The 15,472-nt window shown below is 45.1% G+C and overlaps 2 protein-coding genes and 1 long non-coding RNA gene across 4 annotated transcripts in view; 2 read left to right on the top strand and 1 right to left on the bottom strand.

Moving 5' to 3' along the window:
* afap1l2 (actin filament associated protein 1-like 2) overlaps window positions 1-15,472 on the bottom strand; it is a 33,793-nt gene that overhangs the window by 7,208 nt on the left and 11,113 nt on the right. For both annotated transcript variants that reach the window (XM_035612870.2, XM_035612871.2), the window contains exons 2-6: window positions 15,137-15,265; window positions 11,223-11,288; window positions 8,969-9,060; window positions 1,512-1,614; window positions 12-214 (exon numbers count right to left, since the gene is read on the bottom strand). In XM_035612870.2, coding sequence (XP_035468763.1) covers window positions 12-214; window positions 1,512-1,614; window positions 8,969-9,060; window positions 11,223-11,288; window positions 15,137-15,265 — 593 coding nt within the window. The remainder of the gene's footprint in view (window positions 1-11; window positions 215-1,511; window positions 1,615-8,968; window positions 9,061-11,222; window positions 11,289-15,136; window positions 15,266-15,472) is intronic.
* LOC118287566 lies at window positions 2,201-15,317 on the top strand. Its single transcript, XR_004785681.1, has 3 exons — window positions 2,201-2,319; window positions 3,033-3,140; window positions 15,057-15,317. It is a non-coding gene; the product is annotated as an uncharacterized LOC118287566 (long non-coding RNA).
* On the top strand, window positions 6,458-8,739 carry LOC118287564 (kelch repeat and BTB domain-containing protein 13). The gene has a single exon (XM_035612873.2). The coding sequence runs from the start codon at window positions 6,599-6,601 to the stop codon at window positions 8,114-8,116; it is 1,518 nt and encodes a 505-aa protein (XP_035468766.2). The 5' UTR covers window positions 6,458-6,598; the 3' UTR covers window positions 8,117-8,739.

Raw genomic sequence — 15,472 nt, 5'->3', positions numbered from 1 at the left:
TATATGCCCACCAGTAGGCGCTGGTCTTTGATGACACACAGCTGTTTGGCCCACTGGCCGAGCCACTTCTTCCTCCACAGGAAGGCGCAGATTTGAGCGTCCTTCATCAGCTCGATGGAGGCCTCCGCTGACGGCCACTGGTGCTGCGACTTTCCTCGGCTCACTTCCTCCTCGTCGTAGGACTCGTATGAGCTGCTAACCACCTCCCCGTCGTCTGGAAGCAAAGAGCAAGGATGCCGTCACCGAAGACATTCAGAGAAAGAGTGGGAGAAAACGATGCATGATTCGGGGCAGCTCGGAAGCAAGGATTCATAATAATGAGTTTGTATGGCGTGGGTGGGGATGACGCACACGAGGTCAACGCCATGGTTTCTTAACCGTGATGACTCTTTTCAGTGGAAGAGGGTTTCCTCACAACACAAGGTCAAGTGTTGATGAAAGGTCAAGTGTTACGATGGAAATGATGAATGATGCTTGTCACGAGTCTTGACTGGAATTTGCTTCTTCACATGCAGGACCTGGTTCATGCCACACAGCGACGGGCCTGAGGACATGCTGGCTTACCAGTGCACAACCGGGCGCATGAGCCTCAAGCAACGGCAAGACCAAGACACATGCACACAAACACACTAAGTCCTGTGATAGAGAGCCAGTTAGCTACCCCGGGTGATAACGGCATAGACCACACTGTCAGAGCTCTGCACTCGCATCCAGGGCCCTGAGAGGAGGCCGAAACAGTCCCGATCTACACAACAGCGGGACGAGGAGGAGGAGGAGGAGGAGGAGGAGGAGGAGGAGGAGGAGGAAGAAGAAGAGCAAGATTGGAAAAAAGGTGGGAAGGAAAATAACAGTTGAAAAAGATAACAGTAAAAAGAAGTCTTAAGAAGTATCAGTATTTGACAACTGACACAGGGAATATTCTCCACTGCAAGTTACACCTACAAAAATCCACGACAGGTCTGTCATCGGGATCTCATTAAGTGCATACCAATGATTAAAAATAGTGAAAATATATTTATTGCTAGTGTCGGAAATGGTCAGATGAGGTTGCGTGTGGAAGATGGCTCTATTTAACGGTATTTAATCAATGTACTGTGGTAATTCTGCAAATGTCCCGAGGCATTTCAGCAGAACGTTGACATTTGTCTGTTTCGCAACCATGTAATTGTGCGAATAAAGTAACTTATTCAGCCCAACGCGTGATCAACCCCACTTGCACCATTGCAGCCAAGCAAAGCCTGTAATAGAAAGCGGTCGTGTGTCTCTCAGCACACGTATACTTAGATGATAGCTTTTATTATGGGGTTTTGTCTTGCAGTGCGGGACACTGCTGTCTCAGAAAAAAAACAGATGTTTCTTTCCTGTTCAGAGTGCATATGTCAGTGTCACTGTTTTCCAAAGAATTCCTCTGGAAACAGCTTCAGTCGGGCCTTGTTGTGAATATCTTGAGCTGTGTTTCTGTGTAACAGGTATGGCGAAGAAGACATGTGACACTGGCCCTCGGTTCTTACCGTTGACAGTTTCCTCGTAGGGCTGTGCCTCCTCGTAGTAGCTCTCGGAGGCGTCTGGAGCGGGAACGACAGGTAAGGGGAACGGCTCCCGACCCACCACGCCCTGACAGAGGCGAGGAGGAGGGGAAGGGGAAGGGGAGGAGGGAGGTGAAAAAAGAGAGGGATACAAAAGGTGTGAGGTATGATAAAAATCATTAAAAGAAAAATCATTAAATTCAAGTTTACAACACAGCGATGTACACTCACAAAAATAAAAACATTTAGGCCTACTTTAAGATTGATGTATTTCTGTATATTTATACACAATATACAGAAATTTTAAATTTACATTTTTGCAAGTGTAGCCTCCACACACACACACAAGCACACACACACACACACACACACACACACACACACATTATTAACATTGTCCCCGGGCTGAAGTTGTGGTTAATCCAGCTGTCACTTCAGGAGTACGTAGGGAATTCCTCATGTAACCAATCCTCGTCTGACCCAGTGCACTGGAGAGTTATATGTTTGCCTTCAGGGGAAAAGTGTATGTGTGTGTGAGCATGGAAAATAGAGGGAGGGGCATGTATTTACGTGTGTGTGTGTGTGTGTGTGTGCGTGTGTGTGTGTGTGTGCGCGTGTGCGTGTGTGTGTGCGTGTGTGTGTATGCGTGCGTGTGTGTGTGTTTATATGTGTGTGAGAAAGTGAGAGAGAGAGAGAGAGAGAGAGAGAGAGTGTGTGTGTGGGCTCAGTGGCTTTTCCTGAAATCAATCAGCAGTCTGGCTTCACTTCTGTCTTCCCTCTCGTCTCCTGTGTGGTAAAGACCGTCTGTCTGTCTGTCTCTTCCCATATTAGTGGAAAGCACCAGACTCTCTGCTGCTCGGCGGCTTGAACTCAGTCAGTAGTTCCTCATTACTTTCACTTTGCATTTAACTAAAGTCAGTAACTCGGCAGCTCCAGACAGTAGTTCCACGTACATTTGAAGACCTGTGCAATCGCCGTGGTTAATTATATTGACAATTGGTATTACTCAATGATGGACTGAAGGGTTTCTTTGAACACGCCGTAATTCTAATGTAGTAGTTTCAATACTGAGCAACCATCTTTGTCGGCCGAGTCATAAATCAGATCAGGTGTTTCAATATTTACATTTCAGGTAAATCGTCACATTTGGTTGACAGTGGCAGAAATCTCGAATGGGGAGGGTTTTTTTTTTAGATTTTATCTTTATTTTATCAGTTGTCTTTTTGAAGAAGGACCCGAGAACAGAGAGGATGATTTGCAACAGCAAAACAGCACCGCAAACGGGAACGGCACCTCAAGGAATTATTCAAAACAATCGCAAGAAACTTGAAAAACGTCACAGAGAAGGAAACTCGAAAAGCTCCAAGAGGAATGAGGGACTTGAGGGTGCTTCGTAGAAATGTACACAGTGGAGATGGGAGATATGCAAGTTTTTTGTCTCTGCATATACTAGAAAAGAAGATAACACGCCCGCTAGCGACCAGTGAAGATGTTTATCCTTTTCAGAATAAAGAGAGAAACACCTTGGAGCAAAAAGATGGAGGATGGAGACGGGCAGGATTCCTCTGAGGCCAAGGAAGGAAAGCAGTAAACAAAGTGACGCGTGACATGAAGGTAAAAGAATTTCACATATTCTGCTAACGTGGCGCACAAGTAGAACGTGTAGGATAAGTCACCATGAGGCCGCAGCTCATGTATTGAGTTTGGACTTTTGAATTTAACTATTTTCACTGGTGAAATCCGACAAATGCAATAATCAACGAAGGTGCAGGTGGTGTTCGTCCATCCTATACTCACATAAATGTAAAAGAGAACTAAATTAAGAATTTTGCCCCTTTCAGCCAATGAGAAAAGACGTAATGAGTCTGATATTGTTGGATGCACTTTAAAAAGTTAAAGTTTCAAGTGAACTCTGTGAAACCCTCCTGAGTTGAATGACAAACAGTGATTTCTCAACTGTGTCTAGTGTTTCCTCCCACGACCGATGTGAACACGCTTGTCTGTGTGTCTGTGCTCCTTCACTTTAACTTTATTCCCCCCCCCCCCCCTCCTCCCTCCCCCGGGGCTGTCACGTTCTCGCCAAGATCACAGAAATATGAAACACAACCCTTGAAGCGGCGGAGCCTCGTATATCTTGCAGAGCGAACCTTGTGGGAGGGTGGCTCTGAGGAAAAGTGTGAGCTTTCAGCAAAGTCTGCATCATCTGCAAGTATCTCGTCAGATCAGAGTTTGTTTGATCAGGGGTGGTCAAGAGTGCTCCGTCTCTCTTCGGTGTGGTGATGTTCCAACATTCCGTCGCTGCAATGACTCCGCAATGGACTCTGGGAGTTTGATCACGTCTGGTGAAAAGCAACGCTCAGTTTCCACACAAGAAACGTTATCGACACCTGAGAGAAAGGTGATACGTCGTGTCGGGCGGTTGAATACTGCCCGCGAGACGAATCGTGTTGGTGCGTCTGTGTAGAACTCAGTCATGACTTCAGATGTGGGCTATCAGAGCCCCAGTGAGTCCCAGTAAACAGGGAATCCCCTGCTTGTGAGTTGGTTTCCCACCATATCACTTCAGCAGAGCCACACATTTCCAGTAATACACAGCAGATGCAGTGAGCTGCTTTCATAACAGCTGGCGTCACGTCGTACGACGGAGGTTTGTCTGTGCGACGCTGACCCGCATGCCAGAAAGTGAAGGAGAGGATCCACGAGAGACGTGTGTGGGACAGGAGATCTTATCGCTGCGGTTACATCAGTTGTGCATTACGGAGCTGTCGAAGATTTGTCCCAATGCGAGCCTCAGCAAATGCACATGTCAGAACGTAACGTGAGACGTAATTTTAGGAGTCATCAAAAATGACGCAGAGATGAGAAAAATCTGTAGGCGGAAAAAAGAAGGGAAAACAAAAGTAACCTGAGACCAACAATCCCACAACACAACGTTGTCTCCAGTTTTCAGATGGCAAACGTATAAGTCCCTGAACTGACAGTTTTAACTTTTCGAAAAATCTAATGTAGTGAATGACTGAACGAGGGCTGATAAAGAACAATGCGGAGGATGAATCACTGAAGAGCCGAATGGCATTGGGCCAGCCGCACAACGATGGGCATAAACAACCGTTTGGTTCTAGAAATACCACAGAATTTATGACTTCATCTGCAAAATGCAACATCTTTTCTTTTTTGTGTGTGTCACTCGATCCATTTCAGTCACTACGAAACTGAAATTGTTTCACGTGATGCGGCCCAAGACGTAAGACGCGACACATGACACATGACACGACAGGGTAAACTGCTCCACGGCGAAAAAGAAACAGCAGTCCAGGCATCTGCCATTAATTAAATCCAAGAACCAGGCATTCCAGAGCAGCAGCAGCAGCAGCAGCCCCACAGACCGACCCACTCGCCCTTATCTCTATCTTCTTTCTCTCTTTCTTTCTTTCTTTCTTTCCTTCTTTTTCACTCTCCCTTTTACTCATCTCCAAAAAAAAGCTAGATCGTGCCTGTTGTTTGGGTCAGGCAGGTCAGCTGGACTGGATATGAAAAAGAAAAAGGGAAGAGAACATGCCAGGTGTGTCTGGAATGTTGTCTCTCAGAAGGCTTTGCAGGCACTCCAGTCACTTTAGCCCTAAAACCTTCACTTCTCTCTCACACACACACACACACACACACACACACACACACACACACACAGATCCTCACCACAGAAACACTGGGTAGAGGGAATGGATCGTAGAGTCAGGGCATTAATAACAAAGCATGGAGGTGGGGGGGGGGAGCTTTGAGTAAAGAGTGGGAAAAAGAGCCCAAAAAACGAACAGTCAGAGGAACATGGAAAATCCCTGGTTCCCATGCCAAGAATCCAGTGCAGCGAAAACACACACACACACACACACACACAGATGGAGAGAGAGAGAGAGAAAGGGGAGGGAGGGAGAGAGAGTTTCGTCTCTATGACTTCAGAGGACACTATGACTTACGATAATTTCCTGGAGACATAATCTAACCTTAACCATAACTACGACTTGCCCAAACCAAGCTTGACCAAACTTTCGATAACACGTCTTCACCTTGACGTTTAATGATTTCCGTTAGAGGGACACTCTTACAAGTGGCCATAATGTGACTGTGTAAACAGACGTAGGTCCCCGCAACATGAGTGATACCGTGACCGCACGCACACACACACACACACACACACACACACACACACAAACACGCACACACACACACACACACACACACACACGCGCAGTGTGTATCTGAAAGCCGGCTGGGAGCTCAGGGTAGTGATAAAAATAATCAGCTTTGGAAAGCCAGATTGGGGCGAACTCTCTGGACCGTTGCTATCTCTGCACTAGTTGTAACATAGAGTTTGTAAAACAAAAAGTAGAATGAATTAAAATGGGAAGGGGGGGGGGGGGGGGGGGGGGGGGGGGGGCAATAAATGTCAGCTGCATGGTGGGAGGGCAGGGAAATGGAAAATAAAAAAATTCACATGACACAAATTTTTATCACATACTGTATTTATTTTTCCATTATTTCTGCCTCCTTGGGAACATGTTGACCTCCTCTAAAACCCGTCATACTTTGGCCTCCAGATTTAGTTTTTTCCTTTATCTGTTGGCATACATGTTTAAAAGTAACCAACTGAAATGTTTGACTATAAATAAGAAAGAGCAACATGTATAAAACTAAAATAGTCCTGCAAAACTGAACTGGATTTAAAGGAGTATTCCTGGCAAGTAACGTAATTATGAATAATTCGGCAAATACTGTATTTATGCTAACCATTCCTATTGCGGTTATGATAATCACCCGTTGCCGGCAGCCACATTACCACGTACTGTGCATGTCAACAGTATTCCTTTCCCCGCCTGACGCTTGCGAGTGGCGCAGCTGCTATCTATAGTACAACTCTATTTTCAGACCGTGCAGACGGGACGCAATGGAAGTCACACAAATCTCTATTTACTGGCCAGTTCTGCGGGGGAAATGGCAGATTTTCAATCGAGTCACATGCTTTATTGTCACTTGAGAGCCAGTTTTAGGAGGAATAAAGACCCCTGGTTTAAGAGACCATGGAATCGCTCCGAGGCCTGAGAGTCAACCGGGATATTCATGCCGAGAATGCGACCCATGATCTGGCGGACGGGGAGCGCCGAGCGGGCTGGGTGAGGGTGAGGGTGGAAGAGAGCTGGTTCACCGTGGAGCGGGCCTTGCTGGCGGGGTGCAGCGACTACTTCTGTGCGCTCTTTCAGTCTGGGATGAAAGAAAGTCACCAGGAGGAACTCCACCTGAAGGGAGGAGTGCATGCCAGGGGTTTTCTCATTGCCCTTTCCGTCTGCAGAGGAGAGATTCCCACCATCAGTGGCCCGGACGAGCTCACGGAAGCCGTGGAGTGCGCCGCTTTCCTGCAGGTCGCATGCTTGGTGCAGCATCTTTGTGACATTATCGATTCAGACAACTGCCTCTTGCTTTACCATGCAGCCTCCATCTTTGGGGTGCACACCTTGTTTCACGGTGCGGCTCTCTTCCTTTGTGATGCTTTTGATGACTTGCAGGAAGCTGCAGAGAGGACGATTCCTGAAGACCTTCTTCAATATTCTCGGTCATTGTCTCCCACTAATTATATTGCCATAGGCACCCACTCTCCTTCCATGGAAGTGCTGCACGACTCCTTTAGAGTTGTCAGCTATCTTGACGAAAAAGCGGGGGAGTGGAAGCATTTAACTAACCTCCCAACTGTCTGTAGCACCTCCATGGCTGGTGTGGCAGTGCTTGACAATCGCTTGTACATTGTAGGGGGAGTGTACGGTTACGGTAAGGACACAGTAGACAGCGGCTTTTGCTACAACCCCGACTCAGGCGTCTGGACTGCACTTCCTGGCCCCCAGCAACCAAGATACGACTTCACCCTGCTGGGGCACGAGGGCCGACTCTATGCCATCGGCGGCGAGTTCCAAAAACGGATCATTTCTACAGCAGAGAGTTATGACGCTGCGAAGAGAGAGTGGACATTTATACACAATGCACCAAGACCTGTTGCATCTGCTGCATGTGCTGTAGCGAGACGGCGGATGTTTGTCTGCTTCTGGAAACCACCTGACACCACAGATATCTATGAATATGTGCCGGTGAAAGATGCATGGAAACTTGCCACCACAATGATCAGACATCAGAGCTATGGCCACTGTATGGTAGCTCACAAGGACAATTTGTATGTGATGCGAAACGGGCCTAGCGACGACTTCCTTCGCTGCCTAATGGACTGCTACAATATCACGACAGGCCAGTGGACAGCCTTGACTGGACACTACATAAACAGCAAGGGGGCGCTGTTCACTGCAATGATAAGGGGGAACTCTGCGTTCACAGTCAAACACATGCTAACCCTTGAATACACCATCACTGGAGGGGGATGGAAGCCCCGCAGGCAGATGAAGGGGTTTCCAAAGAGTGGTTCGCTGTGGACGTGTTTGCTCAGGCTTCCCAAGACGGGACCAGTTACACCACAGCGGGATTCAGAAGGAGAGGAAGACCAAATGCCTTTGCCAGACACATCTGAGGGACTTGTGGAAGCCGTACCGCGACTGTGAAATTTTCGGCACCGCTGAAAAACAACGCAGTGTTTTTGAGGTTACCGAATATATACAATTATATAATATATAAGTGATTCTGGAGACTGCAAAGTGACACAAATGTTCTTCATTTAAGTGCATTGACTCTCCCATGTACTCACACTTGTGCACACGCACACACACACATGCACACACATGCACACACACACGCACATGCACATGTGCTGACACTAAGCTTTTGTTCTGATTAGCAACAGCTGCTACTGTAGTTTATATTGGGGGAGGCCACTGTGCATGTGTGTGTGTGTGCGCAAAGTTCAAAGGCACTGACGGGATGTTCTCAACCTCTGATTCGCCACGTTTGTTTTTCCTGAAGTCACACTGGGCCACTACTCAGGAGCCATCGGCCAACCAAGTCAACATAAAACACAGCTCTCTCGCACATTCCCTCGAACGTCCACTTGCGCAGGTTTGATGCCCCATGAGTAATTAATTACATGTTTCTGTGGGAGAATACATTTCGCCGAGCCTCAGGCATGTAACTGAGTGTACGTGGGAAATGGCTTCGTCTCGTATGGCCACAGACAGCATTCTTTTTAGCACAATAAAAAAAGCCAGTGGAATTCTCTGGCAACATGTGATATCAATCCACAGAACTTTATTTTGAATACTTAAGGTGCTCAGCGATGTCCATGTTCTTACTGTAACAAAAAAACAATATACTGCCAATTACATTTTTAAGTTGGAATTTGTCTTTGGGCTCCCTTTCCCACCACAGTGGCAGAGGCTCAAGAAAAACTATACGTGTATGTTAAGCCAAATAGTTTCACGTGAATCCATTCCGATGGAATCGGTCTAGTGATCACTTACTGTTCTGGGGGGTGGCAGGTCAGGAAGGCTCTTCTGTGGGACAGGAACACATTTTGCTCCTTTTCCATTGAGCAGGACATCTGATCTGTCATCTAGGTCATAAAAACATTGCATTATTATATATGACTAAACATAGAGTAATTTGGGATCAATTACAGAACCGGTTCATTTCGTGGAAGATTTCGTCTGTTCCTAACCAGCACCATTTCCATATGTCCTGCGCATATCCATGCTTCCTCGTTTCCCTAACCCTCACTGTGCGCACAAGACCCTTCATTGTTACTGCGACCACAGAGCCCAACTCAAGGGGAAGCATTCGGATGGTAGCGACAACCCTATTATACAAAGCACACACCACAGTGCAGGGGGAAAACTAATTTCAGTCAAGATAATTCAAGAAGACCTTGGATAAAGAATGAAAGAATTATGGTTTCCAGAGGATTTATCCTCTAACCAAAAATAGCCAATGCTTATGTGCAGCAATGGTTACCACCATTTCTGGCCTGTGACTCCCTTAAAGAAGTCGTTTGATTAATTACCACTCACGCATCTGTCAATTGTCTAAACTTGTGAAATAACTGACCTATTTTTTCTGAACATGTAGGTGTAATATGTTAATCATTGAGCTTTAGAGGTAGGCCTACTGATAAGCAGATGTGTTTACCTTTGGACACAGCGAGGCTAGTTCGGCCCCCCCCCCCCCTTGCGTCAAGTTTTTACAGTCTGCCCCTGGTATGCTATCCGTCTCCTCGGTGTAGCTATGGCATACAGCTATGGGTGTGTTACCAAGCTTCATTTCTCAGGGAGAAGGTGAATGTATTTGACCACAGCTTTGAAAATCCCCTAAAGGCGTTGTACTGGGATATCTTGTTCACAAGAATGGGAAGAATGGAAGAAAAAAACCCCGAAAACATGATGCCTCCGGACAGGGCTGTCCCTGGCATGCAGCCATAAAAAAACCTTTACCTATTATGGGAGCTTCAACCCCCAGGTTGAGCAAATGAGTACATCTCTACAAATATTGTTGTCTAGGCCATTCTCCTTCCGCTTTCCTCAGACCTTCCACTTACTTTCTACTTAAATATCTTGATAAGTGGATTAACATAGATACAAGGGCAGACTGTCTTTTCTCTTTCTCAAACATGAACTTACCTACAGGAATCGCCTCTTTCTGTGTCATTGTGGATGGGAAACGAGTCAAACTGAATTACTGCAAAACACGTGCGTATTACCACAGATTGCGTCATAGCACTGCGATAACAAATAACTGCGATAACTGTCTTCTTTTTAATGAACAATGTTTTATTGTAAGGCTAGTGTCTTGAACGCCACTCTCTTGCATGTTAAAGGAAAGTTAAAGTTCAGGTTAGACCACATGATTGCTGATTAAGAAACCTCAACTCTCGCGTCTGAGGCCATCCGCTTTCAATCAGCCAATGTGAAGTAAAACCTGTGGCTTTGTTAGCGTCGCTGCTGAAAATATGTGTGTCAAGTCTAGTGCTCGTTCAAACCACATTCTTCATCAATGTCCAAACAAAACAGGTCAGTCTCAGAGATGGTGCGGCGCTGCGCAGAAACAGACAGGAAATGGTGGGTGAGAGGAGGGGAGCAGAGGGGGCCGCTGCTTGTTGTTGCAGCTTATTCTCACGTCTGCTATTCACTTGAATCATGTCAAATTGAGTATGAGATACAATAACATGCACCGATGTTGGACCACCTTGGACAACATCGAAATACCAGTAGGAGCCTCAGAGGGTTTTGTTGCCAAGTTATCATTCCACAATAAATAGCCTTTACAGAGATGACCAATTCCAAAGCTCGAGCTTAATAAATCTGCAATGGCAAAAAGTATATATTTAGCACACACAGTATATAAGTATATGTATTTGAGCGCATACTTTCTGTATCATACACTTTGATAGAAAGTGAGAGAACTTTACCACATAACTATCCTATTTCGGCTTGTGTGATTGTGAACATACAGGGTACAATATGTTAAGACAGACGAAGGCAGTAACCCAAAATCTGAATTCAATTTTTATGAAAATGGAGTTGTTTTTTTTAGGTGTCTGATTCAAATGACCTGCTGGTGGCACAAGATGAATTTTCCTGGCAATCTATCCCTTATAGACATTTAACTAAAAAAAAACAAAAAACACCCTCATGGTGATAATACAGGAAAAGTCAGGGGTCACCAGCATCATTAGGACTCATCCTTTGGAGGACAAGACTATGGGGACCGTTGGAAACTCACCTTTGTCATCTTTGTCCTTCCCGCCAACAATCACTTTGTTCATGTAGATATACTCCTCATCGGCCCCTGCGTGGAAACAGCAAAATGTGGTTAACAGCTGGCCCCAGTGAACTTCCGCACTGACACTTTGGTCACTATGGGTAGTTATCACAAACGCTGACATCTTGTTGAACTAAGGAAACTAGAAGAAGCCTCAAACATACCACCAAACAAAACATACATTCCATTGTAGTGTAATAATATTCTGCTACAGTCTCTACACTGGATAATACAGAAGGCAGAAGGGGACTTGGTGAAGGAGGAATGGGGCTATCCAAAGTTGTCCAAATGGCTGTGCTTTTTCGTCCCATGCACAGTTCTTCTACAGGACAAAGCTCCCATGCACGGTTCTCTGATCAAGAAATTTTATACCTTTAATGAAGCTGATCATACAGTATGTAACCAGTGCCTGTCAGGAACACAAGAGAACTGCTGTCTCAGTGAAAGCCTTGGTGGACAGGTGAGGGCCCAGCTGTTGAAACATCAGGGTATTGCCAGACTCATTTAAGCATGTTTGACTCCTAGAAGCCTCTGGTTTTTATAGGACGGTCAGACTTTTGCACTGTTGCATGGACACAGGATTTGTTCATTTCTCCTATTTTCTGCCAGTATCAAATTCAGTTGTATTCTAGTAATCTGATCATTTGGGACATTGCCATTTTCCATGAAAACCCATTTTGAATGGGATCTTCAATCAAATTTTCTGAGGCAGCTGAAAAACCTGACACGTGACTTTACTTTCTTCACACAGACTAACAGAGTCACAAGAAGAACATGCATATTTTTGCTTCCAAAGAAATTGGCGTGTACTGTAGCACTAGTGGAACAATCTGCCTCCACCTTATTGCCAAACAAACTTTCATCATGTTGGTCAAAAGACCAGGATTAAAGGAGAACTTCACCCAGACAAGTGGCCCATTGTGCGGACAGCTGGGCCCATTATTGACACCCACTCTTACCGTGGCGAGCATTCATCGGACATTAGTCAGAAAACTCCTTGCCTGCACAGATAGAGCACTGTATAACGTCTATCTTTGAAGTTCATGAATGTCGCCCAATGAAATGTACAGCGCAGCTCCATCCGCGAAGATGTCTAGACTAACAAAAGATTTACGCCATTACTAAAATATCTGAATGAAAGTGACAAATAAGGTTTTGGGGATTTGGTCCTCTTTGCACTCTAATGTAAACATTTACAGTTCAGTGTTAACAATCGTATCATTTAGGCAACAAGCGGAGATGATAAAACCTCGTGTGATCCAGCAGCGCTGAAGTCAGCTCAGTGAGAAAGGGACTGCGTTTGGTTTATTGTCGGTTAAAACGTGGCGGAGTAATTGCAAGCAGGCAAAACATTGCCGTAACGCTGCAATGCAAAAAGTTTGAAAGGATGTCTTTTCTCAAACAGTAAACCATGCACTGTACTCCAGCTGCTTACCATAACCAGTTATGGGAATTTGTTGCTGAGCTGCAGTGAAGTTTTTAATTTTTTTTCCATTGAATTGAATATCTTTTCGCTGAATAAGATTGTATCCTGAGGAAATCAAACAGAACTCTAACCTTGGGGTGATTCTCGAGAGAAGGTCTCTCCTTTGAAATAAATACCGGGAGGTGAAATCAAACAAAAAGCAGAATGAAACAATGTTTTTCCTGTACAGTTAAACCAGATTTTAGGGAAGCAGAGTTGAAATGCTATTTATAAACTGTTTCTCAAAGGAAGTGAGCATCCCCGGGGGGATAAATGTAGCTTCGGAAAAATGATACAGCTTGGAGCCAGGAGAGGAAGTATGCAGAGACGAGTCCGGGGGCCGAACATGGAAAAGCATGACTGCTCTTTGTGTGTTTGTGTGTGTGTATGCGCGAGAGACAGAGAGACAGGGAGGGACTCTTTCAGTTCAAAAGTGACAGTGAATGTAAACCAATTGGGTCACAAAAACATCCTGGTACTGTTATTGGAGTTATTATAAGGCAAAGATCTTGGGCCCTTGTGGATCGTGTGCAACATTTCTCGACCATTACATGGAGCCGAGGTTTTTCGAAGGGATCAACAGTGTCACTGATTACCATCCCCGATCAATCACACATCCAGCAGCTGAGGCTCGGGCGAGGCTGGGTGTCCGACCGGCTCGCAGCGTAGCTAACTGACTTCCTGGCACCATCCATCACACCGGCCGGCCAGCAGTCGCGCCATTTTCATTCTGACCGTTAGAGCCAGTGAGTTAGACAAATAAACGTGTCATTAGCCATTTGACAGGATACTTTAACGGGCCATGCATCACTTTATGATGGAGAAAGAGGCACTCTGTTTGATTTAATACGCTTGTAAACATAAACTAATAACCACAATCATTCAGCGTATAAAAATGTCAATCTGATAATCTCGCAAGGGAGGTAGAAATATGCAGGCAAAAGTCGCCGCAAAGCGGTATCAAGCAAACCACAATGGGATAAGCGGTCCCGAATGTATTTCGTTAATACAAGCCTGGAAAGATATAATCATTACATGGTGGTTACTGAGAGTTTAAAACAGCAAAATAATACCAGAGTGGGTTGCTCGATAGCTTCTCTCGGGCCAAACTGCCGACAATGCAAGCACACTGCATTGTGGGAAGCACGAGGCATTACCACATGTTACATAAGGTGCTTTGCATAAAGACGGACTAACTGGGGGTTGGTCTGAAGAGCATTTGAGTGACCAAGAGTTTCACAATTGTCATGTAACCACAAATACCCAAATAAAAGGAAGGAAAAAAAGAAAAGAATTATTGTGTGGAAAGGTTTTGCGATTCCTGGAAATTGCCTTGCTTTCCATACCTCGCATGGGGCACTTGGAACGGATTCCGTACCTTTTTGTCTTACATTTGTGGCAGACCGCCTTTTACATGTACGTACCGGTCTGCTTTAACTAGGGAAAAGTTCCCTTATGATCTGAGCATAAACACAACATACTACATAAACAATACAAAGATTTACTCATATGTCATAGAGCCGGAACTCATATGTCATAGAGCCGGAACTCACATGTCATAGGGGGTAAATGTCACATCACGAAGCGGAGCAGGCAATGTTTTATCACTATGACAGATTGTCTTGCAGTTAATAAAAAAAATTTAAAAAATAGAACTTCCTCGAGCACTGTGGTTTACACACTGGGAAAATCCGAAATGCCTTAATGCAGTGGCTGGACTTTGAACCATTTACAGTGTTGTCACAGTTTTGGCTCTTTTCTTTCCTCGGATTTACTTTATTTTGTCGTCTCTAATTTTTGGGCTTTATATATATAATAATTACACTGCTAATTTTAAAAATAAATAAATGGGCTTGAAATAAGCATGTTGATATGCACCGTTCTTTTTAGTCTCTTTCACACTTTCCACTACATTTAAGCACTCATTTCTAAACAAGGCAGAGCAACTTCCTCTTCCTCTGATGTTGCTTTCCTCACGGTACACAGGTCTTCTGTTTCCAACCTTCCACTGCCCCCCTGGTTTTGTTATTAGTCATCTGCCTCAACAAATGTGTATACATTTCCTTTAGAAGATTCACCAGTTCCTGAGTGCAACTTTTGCTTTGTGTTTCCTTTCATTAATACCACTGCCAAGTTTTGATGGTAGTAATTCTTTTCTCTTTTTTTTCAAAGGCAGTGAGTCATTTTAAGCACACCTCGTAGTTTACTGACTGTTCTGGCTCACATCGGTCGAGCTCAATTGATACAGTGGAGGTTTTCCAGACTATGCTTCATCTTTAGGAACCTAGCGCGCTTAGTCTAATGCACACTTTTTTCTTTGTCTGTTGCAGTGCCCTACTGGACATCGATCTACAGCACCTCCCGCCCTCTGGTCAACAACCTACAGTCTATGCCAAGTGTTCCCTCATACCATTGGAGGCTCTGTAGGAATGGAGGAGATCGGAGATCAGGCCCTTCTGGATGGTGGCGTTCCCACTCAGAGTCTCCTTGTCCAGGATGAGCAGGAAGCGGTGGAGCTCCATCAGGAGCTGGTCCAGCACTGGAAGCACAGGCAGACAAGAGAGAGCCTCAGAGGTGTAGCAGAATGAATCACAGGAATAATCATTCAATGCCAAATGGCTTTGAACATGTCACGGCGTGGAAATGTTTAAAAGTATTAAAGCAGTAGGTTTACACCATAACTTCCCATCAGCAAGAAAAAGAACAGCCATCAGCAATAAAAAAAAAGTCTCCAGGCAGAAACATT

Source organism: Scophthalmus maximus, chromosome 16, assembly GCF_022379125.1.
Source record: "Scophthalmus maximus strain ysfricsl-2021 chromosome 16, ASM2237912v1, whole genome shotgun sequence".
Taxonomy (NCBI): domain Eukaryota; kingdom Metazoa; phylum Chordata; class Actinopteri; order Pleuronectiformes; family Scophthalmidae; genus Scophthalmus; species Scophthalmus maximus.
The sequence above is the reverse complement of the archived record's forward strand: the minus strand, read 5'-3'. Positions and strand labels throughout refer to the sequence as shown.